Source organism: Rhea americana, unplaced genomic scaffold, assembly GCF_003343005.1.
Source record: "Rhea americana isolate MKP2758 unplaced genomic scaffold, rheAme1 scaffold_22, whole genome shotgun sequence".
Classification (NCBI taxonomy): domain Eukaryota; kingdom Metazoa; phylum Chordata; class Aves; order Rheiformes; family Rheidae; genus Rhea; species Rhea americana.
Window position 1 is genome coordinate 1,134,751 of NW_028186329.1, and position 10,403 is coordinate 1,145,153.

At 34.6% G+C, this 10,403-nt stretch overlaps 1 protein-coding gene across 1 annotated transcript in view; it reads left to right on the plus strand.

Moving 5' to 3' along the window:
* The window catches only part of MAN2A1 (mannosidase alpha class 2A member 1), a 120,216-nt gene that overhangs the window by 23,631 nt on the left and 86,182 nt on the right, over positions 1 to 10,403 (plus strand). The window contains exons 4-6 of the mRNA XM_085305324.1: positions 3,157 to 3,328; positions 5,105 to 5,232; positions 6,784 to 6,957. Coding sequence (XP_085161450.1) covers positions 3,157 to 3,328; positions 5,105 to 5,232; positions 6,784 to 6,957 — 474 coding nt within the window. The remainder of the gene's footprint in view (positions 1 to 3,156; positions 3,329 to 5,104; positions 5,233 to 6,783; positions 6,958 to 10,403) is intronic.

The following is a 10,403-nucleotide window of genomic DNA, read 5'->3' on the forward strand; positions in this document are numbered from 1 at the left end:
GGGGGAAAGATGCATAGAAAACTGCCTTATGATAACCTCTGTGTGTGTGTGGGGGGGGAGGGGGTGGGTGGAACAAGTTTGCACAGTTTTTTTCCACATTCTGCATAATGGTACTAAGGAGTGAGTAACTGTTCTTTCCTTATTTATATTTTTTTTATACTGGCAAGAGTTCTAGCGTAGACTTAAACTGGCAAGTGTTCTTTTGCTGATAGGGTATGTTTTGTTTTGGTAACTACTGCTTTAAACTATTRTACTTTTTGCACATGTGGACTGTACTTGGATTCAGAGTTTCCTGGTCTAAATACACTGGTGAACCTTTTATTTCATCCTGGAATAAGTTTGTAGTTTGTGGATAAGAATAAGAATGAACTTCAGCTGTACAAAACTTACATAATATTAGGAATGAAGATGGTTCCTAGTGTAAATGGTTAATATGAGGTGGTAGTCTTATGGATAGCAACTGTAAATGAATTTATTCATTGTTAATTTGTAAGTAACTTGTTAAGAACTATTGAGTAGAACTATATAGATTAAGTGCGATATACCAGAAGCATGGTAATTAAATTTTAGAGGACTTTTTCAGGTAGCTTACAACTGATTCTGTGAACATTTATAAATATTTCTGGGAATTTCTTATTTGGTGTATTATCCATATTATACCCTTCTTATGTAGATCAATAAACTGAGTTTAGAAAAAGACTCTAACTGTACCACTGCTTTTCCTTCATCACAATGTATTTTTATAGTTTTGTTATTTTTCTCTGTGATTCTTTTTTGAAAAACTTGATTAATAACCTAATGCAAACAATGTTTAAAAAATTAATTCAGTGTAAATTCTTTTATTGCTACAACACAGTAGGATAACAAAAGCACATACTTAAATGATTTTATTATGGTACATTTCTGTAGAAGAAAAAATAGGATGCAATTTCAGTTCATTCTTCATTCTCAGACAAAGCTATAAATTTGCAGCCTGCTACTTGTGCATCTTCTTACATAAATATCTGTGAAATAGTTCWTTCATTTGTTAAAAGTTAACTGAGTATTGAAAAAGATGAATTCATCCTATGATCCCAGTTCTTTCAATGAAAGCTTCTGTAACAAAGCACTCATCGAAATATAGAAATCAAAACAAGTTTTGATAAAAACAACATAAAAGGAAAATAAATTCAGCATGTTCACTGCCTCTTCCCTCTTCAACCTTCCTGAAACTATTGAGAAATAGTAATATTTTGTCAACATTTGTATTACTATTTCCATGCCTCTAAAGACAGTGTGGTTTACATCTAGATCTTATGCCCTTTTTATTAACCTTCTTCAGGAAAATACAACTCCGAGATATTAAATTAGATCTTAACTGTTTTAGCTGTACAACAGCTTGTGTGAAGTATGATGGATATGAGTATGAAGGATACTGAGCTAGCACTTTTCCTCAGAAGTGTTAAAATTTTTGATTTTCTTATTTGGACAGTGGTGTTTCTTGTTCCTTTTTGAATACTTTGGGAAGGCCAAATTTAACTTGGCTCATACTCTCTAGTGACTGTTGCTAACTACACGATTCTGTATTCAAAATGTGGTTGATGTTTTGATATGCAAGTTGGAGAAGAATAGGCATGTTGTCAAGTTACATTGGCTTTGCAACTTCAGCTATGGTTAACTCCATCTATCCATCCATCCATTCATCTCTTTCTCTCTCTTTTTTTCTCTCTCTCTAATGCTCAAGTAGAGATGAGAGTCTGAATATTGTCTCAGGATATACTCAGTAATATAACTTTTTTCTTTTGTTAGACTAAAAATGAATTGTTTTATACTAAGATCTTTTGTATTCTTCTACTTACCTTGAAGCAATAATAATTTATTCCAAAGCAGAYTAGCAATGTTGTCTTAAAAGTTCACTTAAAGTTGACTTTAGTTGACTAAAGTTGTCTTAAAARCAGATTAGCATTGGGTGAGAGTGGCAGTGCCTCCATAGGATGGAACTGAGCACACTGGTAACTCAGACTGGAATCGCTAGAGGAAGATTTGTCTAGAGAACAGTCCTCATACTATATGGAAGCTTTCACAAAATCTTAAAATGTGGATKCTACAGGAATAATTTGTATCATCACTTGTTTGTTTCAGTAGACTATTCTGCTGTATCTGATACTTTCTTAAACTCAACTGCTGAGTCCCTGTTTGCAGCACTCAGTAACACTTGTGTATGATGAGCTAGTAGAAAGAATATGAATATGCTGCTGGTGTGTTAAGTAGACAGACTTATCTGCTTCCTTTTCCCAATTACATCTACAGAAGGAGCACAACCCCTCCAGGCGCAGGGAAGGAAGATGCGTGTGCTTTCTTGCACAAGATTTTGGGGAGAGGTTAAAGAGTTTTCGTGGAGGGCTCTGCACTGTGAAGTCCGAGTATGTGCTTAAACTTGCAGCCTCCCATTTTCTTTCACTCTGCGTCTCTGAGCTGATACCTTTTCTAATGAGGCGTTGCAAGCACAACATGACCTTTTTCTTTTTCCTGTCATTGCTGACAAGTATTCAGTAGTGATGTTGATTACATGCTGCTCGTTTTTCCTCCATTTTTATATATTTAGTCTCTAGGTCTGTGGGATTACTATTACTGGCTCTTTGTTGTCTTCTCAAGATGTGAATGAAAAGTGCTGTTAGTGGTGATCTTAGTTTAGTTACTTTACATAGACTGGAGTGGTGGGATGCTTTATGACTTAAAAGGAAAGATAAAGAAGAAATGTCCTGTTAATAGATGTTGCAGTCCTTATATTGTGAGAGCTGAGGAAACCTAATGGAAGTTGTCAAGAAAGATCAATTTGCAGATATTTACTACCACTTCTTCAACTATTTAATTTCTGGTTAAATCAATTTTTCCTCTCCAGTTTTAAACAGTGTTTTCCCCACAGTGTTATCTTAGCTGATCAAATTAGAATGCTTAGTACTCCATACATCTGTATTTTTAGGAAATACAGTGTCTAAATTTTATTAAAACAAACTCTCACAGAATTCAGCATTGTGATCCATCCACAGCATGTAAAATTTGGCTTTTTAAATAGATGTGTAACTTAACTTTTTTTGCAGGGGGCAGGAGAGATGTGGGTCTGTAAAGACTATAGAGAACAGCTTAAGTTTCACATGTTCTTATTTCTTTACTTAGGTTGGCTGAAGACTTTTGAGGACTACTTCAGAGATCAGACACAGCATATCTTAAATAACATGGTTATAAAACTACAAGAAGACAACCGAAGAAAATTTATATGGTCTGAGATTTCTTACTTTTCAAAATGGTGGGATGGAATAGATAGCCAAAAAAAGGATGCTGTTAAAAGGTTTGAACATCTATACAATTTGTATTGTACTTTTTGCAGAATATTCTGAATCTTTGTGTATTTGACTACACTGTCAACTTGATTTCAATTGTTGCAATGTGGTAAAATGAGAATAATCACACTATTAAAGTTCTAGCTTTGAGTATTTGGTTATCTTTTTTAAATTAAAAACCAAAACTCTATTTAGAGAAATGGAGCCAAGTTACTGAGTTGCTGGGAAAAAAAAATGGCTGAAAGTATCCCTGCCCAACCATTAAGATGTTTTTTTAAATTGTGGGTGCTGTGATTAAAAACTGAACTACTATGTTTGAAGTGGCATARAAGTTTTGGCAGTGAGATGAAGATAATCTTTCATATTAGCTATTTTTTTAAGGTAATTTTTTCCTCAGTTATGATAGTTATAAAATGAGATGTTTTAATGAGATGTTTAAACTGTTTAATAAATATGCGGCTATGTAAATGTTCAACAAGTGCATACTCTTCACACTTTCAGTTCTTTTTTTARTTACAGATAATGAAGTAATACAAAAATAAAATTTAACTAGATATTGAGACAGGAAACATACCGCTTGGGTAACTGCTAAGTAAGAATCTAGTTTTGAGATGCTACCCTTGTTAAAAAAAAACCTGCTATATATGCTATATATATATATAGTATACTACTTGTATTTAGTGCTTATATATTTTGTGTATTTAAACTAAGATGCCTCAAGACAGAATCCAACAGTTGGATGAGGGGCATCCCTTCAAGGTACACTGGGTGCAGCTAAAGCTGCAACATACATTAAAGTTATGAGAGCCTCAAAGCTGCAAAGCTTTGATATCCCTGGAAATCTTGGGAGTAACATAGGAAACTCTCTGTTTAAACAGTTATGCACACTCTGTAGAGCACATAGAGCACATTAGAGCACATTGTAGCATTTCAAGATGATAAAATCTCTTGGAACACAAAAAGCAGTAAACAGTATTCACTTGGGAACTGTGTACTTCTTGCTTCAGGTAAATTGGATATTGGTTAAACTGCTCTTTAGTTATAGAAGAGTTACAGAGCATACACAGGAGGTTATTTTACTGTATGTTCTCATTAGTTCTATGAGCATTATTTATGGTATGAGTAAATGCTGGTATGCTTATTGTATTTCTTTCTTGAATTCATTAATCAGATATACAGTAATGTACAATGTAAGTGCTGAAATTACTTTGATTATGAGGATCATCGTATACTGGAAGCATGATTGTTAGGTCTGTGGGCATCTTAAAAGGGAGCCTTGATCATTCTGTGGTCTGTTTCAATGAGATGGTTTAAAGTCTTATATATATAAAACTTAGAAACTCCATCAGCTTTCTAAAATAATAAAAAGAATGTTAGATCAAGGGTGGAAAATATTAGTAGTGCTTGGAGTGCAGAATATCTGGGCRTCTCACTCAGTTGTCCTTCTGTACCGTCGCACGTGCACTGTTTTATTTTTATAGTCTTTACAGGAAATAGCCATCTTCCTGAATTAAAAAAAAAAAAAAAAAAAATATTCTATGGCACATGCAGAAGAGCAGATAGTCGTGCTTGCACAGAGTTACGAAGAATTTCACTGTTCATGTATTCATTTTTTTCCTCTTTTCAGTTAAAAAAAAAAATGTAGTCCGGTATTGGAACTAGGATAATCAATTTAGATTTTGGCATTGCTTCCCCAGTAAATCTCTTGTGTGTTCAGAAGTTGATTTTTAACAGTATATTTTTACAATGAGTTTCTGAACACAATTTCCATGTTTTTCTTTCAGGTTAATAAAAGATGGTCAATTTGAAATAGTAACAGGAGGATGGGTTATGCCTGATGAAGCCTCTCCTCACTACTTTGCTTTAATTGACCAACTGATAGAAGGACATCAGTGGCTAGAAAGGAATCTAGGTATGTAGMTTGATTTAAAATTTTGCTATGTTAGTACAGGAAGTCAATTAACAATTCTTCTTTGTATTTCTCAGGTGCTTAGAAGGCTTTTTTTACTCTGCTTTCCCAAAACATTAAATCAGACCACTTACTGAAAACTGCAGGATCGAGCCTAGTATTTGCAATTTTTATTTACAGATGAAGGTTCTTGGAGAAAGTGTATTTAATCAAAGTGTTTGGACAGGGAAAAAGTTTAATGGAAGATGTGCATAATATATGAACATGATAAAACACAAGACTAAATCATGCTAAACTGTAGTTCACATGCTGCTGGTATCACAAGCAGTTTTCAGGATTACTATTTCTGTCTTGGAAATCATGAATAAGGCCTTAAAATCGTTTGATTAAAAAATTTAAATGCCTTCCATATGTTTGAGTTTATTCTGAAGGCTGGGTATTAGATTCTTTTGGGTAAGCTTTTCAAAAAGCAAATATGAAACTTACTAGTAATGGTAAGACCTAACCCCTCTGTAATCTGTTAGAATCATTTACATTAAATTAAAAAGAGTTCATATTTGCTTTTGAAACTTTGAAGAAAGACAAACAACTCCAGAATCAGTGGATTTACTAAGTGCCTGCAATAAGGCTGACTAAATTATTTTGGTGGCTTTGGGAGATTTTCTGGTTTAGTTCCTTAATTAGAGATAATATTTTCTTTTTAATTAACTCTTTCCTTGTGTGTAAAATATTTGTACAGAGATCTAATAACAGCATTATTTCATTTAATTGAAATTATTTTGTAAAGCTATTTCATTATATTTTTCTTGGATTGCAATTCTCATAAATACTGTTTGACATAATTACAATTTAGAAAAAAAGCCTAGTAAAAGGGTAATGGATTGTCTACCTTTTTGGGGGAGGAGGAGAGGAAAAGGAAAAAATTGAGATATTTATTGAATCAGATAAACCAAAGTTAGATATGGCTTTTTAATTTGCTGATATGGAAATCAGTGGAAAGACAATAGTAATGAACTGGATTCTAATGACTGCTAGCCAAGTAAATCAATTAGTTTTTGAAAAAAAGTTAATCCTAATGCCAGCAGAGGTTAAAATTATTTATATTACAGTGAAAATTCACTGACTTATAGCATCTTGCCATCTGCATCTGTTCATTTTCTTTCAATTTTTCTTTTCTAATTGTGACATCTGGAAAAATTCTGAAATGAAAAAGGGGATGTATATCATTATGATTCCATATAAGGTTAAATATTTGAGACAAAAGTTGAAACAGTGTAACAGTATAGTGCCCTAATCCCAGGGGTTTTTATGTAATTAGCCTGACTGCCCTGCCTCTAAGACATTTGATTCTACAGAATCAAATCTATTTAATTCTAGAACGTTAATTGCAAAGTGTGTTCTTAGGGAGACTTAATTGCCTATATTTTTTCATTTACCTTCTTAAAAACTTTGTCCTTAGAGATCTGATTTAAATTATATTGGTAATGTTTGCTTTATTGGGTGAAAAGTAAAAACAGTTTTTTTTCCTCCTTCTACTCTTCCTTTTATCAACAGGAGTAAAACCAAAGTCTGGCTGGGCCATTGATCCCTTTGGGTATTCCCCGACAATGGCCTACCTTTTGAAACGCACAGGATTTTCCAACATGCTTATACAGAGAGTTCACTACTCAATTAAAAAACACTTTGCAACTCAGAAGACACTAGAATTTTTTTGGAGACAGAACTGGGGTATGTTTTTTTTCCTTTGTCTCAATTTACTTTATTTGTTGCTTTATTATTTAAAAAATAAAGAAAGCTTGAATAAATACTATGAAAATCTCTACAGGAGCAGCTTAGCTTATTTGTAGAAGTTAGTCAAGTCTTCAGAATTTTAAACTTTTTTTTTTGGTAAAAACCCTTTCATTTTGTTTAAAAATTTCTGGGAATTTTTTTAATAATAAAAAAAAGTAAGTATATATGTTGAGGAAGGGGTTAAATATAAAAACTGTAGCGTTGTCATTGTTCCTCTGATCTTTTTCTTTTTACTTCATTTTCAGTTCTATTTTAACTTTTTCTCATTTCTCTTCTCTAACCCTCCTTAGAAAATATTTATAGGAGAACCAGGAAAAGCAGAGGTTACAGACTTTAGTTCACTTTTCTATTTCCCATTTTAAAACTTTAAACACAGGATTCATCTTCCTTTCAAACATATGTTTGAAATGTCTCTTCAGAGAGACCTGGSCAGGCTGGAGAGCTGGGCGGAGAGGAACCTCGTGAGATTCAACAAGGGCCAGTGCAGAGTCCTGCACCTAGGGAAAAATAACCCTTGGCACAGGCTGGGGGCTGGCCTGCTAGAAAGCAGCTCTGCAGAGAAGGACCTGGGAGTGCTGGTGGATGACAAGTTGACCCTGAGCCAGCACTGTGCCCTTGTGGCCAAGAAAGCCAATGGTCTCCTGGGGTGCATTAGGAGGAGTGTTGCCAGCAGCTGGAGGGAGGTGATCCTGCCCCTCTCCTCAGCCCTGGTGAGGCCTCRYCTSRAGTACTGTGTCCAGYTSTGGGCTCCCCAGTCCAAGAGAGACCTGGAGCTACTGGAGAGAGTCCAGYGTAGGGCTACGAGGATGATCAGAGGGCTGGAGCACCCTCATAGGTGAGGAACGGCTGCGAGAGCTGGGCCTSTTCAGCCTGGGGAAGAGMAGACTGAGGRGGGAYCTKATCARTGTGTACAAGTACCTGAAGGGAGGGTGTGAAGRGGAGGGGGCCAAACTCTTTTCAGTTGTCCCATGYGACAGGACAMRAGGCARTGGGCAGAAACTGAAGCACAGGCAGTTCTGCCTGAGCGWGAGGGGGAATTTCTTCCCTGTGAGAGTGACGGAGCMCTGGMMCAGGYTGCCCAGAGAGGTTGTGGAGTCTCCTTCTCTGGAGATGTTCAAGGCYYGCCTGGATGCGATCCTGTCTAACATGCTSTAGGTGACCCTGGTTGAGCAGGGAGGTTGGACTAGATGATCTCCAKAGGTCCCTTCCAACCTTACAGACTCTATGATTCTATGATGTTTTTTAAAAAAGTAAACAGAGATACTCTTTTTTCTTTTTCTCATGTCTTTCCTTTCCTCCTACTCCCATTATCCTCTGATTATAGATCATATTTAATGAGGAGAGGAAATAAAGTGTAGGTGGGAAGGAACATTTTCCTTAAATGATAACCAAAATGTGAATTTTGGTTGAAGATAAARGGTCTTGTTTCCATTCTTACTATGAGAAAAACTTTGAAGCAACCAGTTTTTCTTTGATGATGTGACAAATTAGTCTCATAAGTTTCAGCAGCTTTCTGTAGACTTGAAATATGTAGGTTATCTTTCATCAGAAAAATTGATTATTAATGTTTCTCCATTTCAATTTGCAATGAAATTCTCAACCTTTTTAGAATAAGGATAAGTGCTTTCTTGATATTATTTATACATTATAGAGAATGAAAGAGCAGTTAAATAATGTAGCAATTTTATCTCAGCAGACTGGTAAGTATCTGAAAATGCCTTTACTTTCTTATATGAATATTGAGTTTTGCTTTGCGTTGTACCAGCATTCCAATAAGTATAAGAAATATGTGCAAATGTATTTTGGTCTTGCAATTTTAAAAAATAAACTGATATGTCACTGCTTTATCAATACAGGGTCAAATAAATGCATTTTATAATTAGCGATGAAAGGTAGCGATGATTATAAAGTTTTTCAGCTCCTATACCTTTTTCACAGGATGCTAAGGGGGAGGAGGAAATTCAAAAAATGCCGTCTGCTGCACAAGCAAATTTTACTGTAGGAAAAACATAACACTATTCAAGATGATGYCTATTACTGATGTTTWAGAGGKTTTTTTTTAATGTTAGCATATGCCCCTCAGTGTACATCAAGTAAGTATGTATACTTGATGTGACTTTTTCTAAATGGTTACAAGGCTAAACTCTTATATAGTCTAATGTTTGAGCTTCCAAACAGAGTAGCATGGCCTTTGGAATCAGTTTTGAACTCAGATGCTTTCACAGATGTTTCACYTACAGTTTAACCTTGTAGTCTTAATTTAAAGCAATGAAAGTTCAATATTATTTTTAACTGAAAAACAAAACATAATTGTGATCTGTTGTTTTATTACAGTTCTTTTAGGATGAGACTCTTCTGAGATCACAGTTTGTTTGGACAGCTGGTTGGCCTCTCTTGTCTTGCTAGTCTTTGCTYCAATCCTATTTGTTATTTTTCCTTGAGCAAAATCTCCACTATAGCACTCTGTGTCTCTCCCCATCCCCTTTGTTCACGATGTGGTTCGTGATTAGGAGACTAGAAGCTATAAAATTAGGTGGTGTACATAGTGTAAATTCTGATGTCGGTTGAAATAGCTGCTTTAAAAAAAGCCTATTCTTACAATGTGATATCATTAACAATTTGTCTTAATTTTTACTGTTTTTTTTGGGGGGGTTATGCATGGTTAAAAGGAAACCTCTCTATTATAATTTTCCTTCTCCCAGTACAACAACCTTAAAACCTTGCTTCTGAAAACTTCTGATTCTGGAATGGCAGTTGTGTAACTTGCATTCATTAAGCTGTTTTGAAACCATTTTCACTATGATTCACATTTCACAATGTTCTAGAAACAATATTTGATGTATGTTATAGGAAGCAAAATTTTCTAGGACTTTTTATTTACAAATTGTGAATATACTGGGAAACACTGTATAAGCATTGGAGTAAAAAAGTGTGACAGCCTCCAAGATTGTACTATCAAAGATAAGAGCATTCATCTAGCATAATATGCAAAGCTCGTTCCAGATAAGAGAGTTCCCACAGTTGAAAGGTAAATGCATATATTTATGGATTATTAACTGTTAAGTAATAAGATAAGAGTTCYTTTAGAAAAGATTTAGAGTGGTGCTGTGAGGACTCATCTTATGGCCTTTGAAGAACATTCTCATATGTCATATGTATTGTTGGCATACTCTTTTTGGGAGTCAGATGCTGTGGCACGTYGAACATGTTTGATTCTTATTTCCTTATAAATTTTTTTTGTATACTTAGTACTGGAAATAAATAGTTGACATTCATGGTGTGTTAAAAGATGAGTAAAATTAAGGCTGCCTTTAAAGTGAAGTTTTGAAAGACCTTTCTAAAGGCTTTGTCTTTTTTTTTTTTTTTTTTTTTTTTTTTTTTTT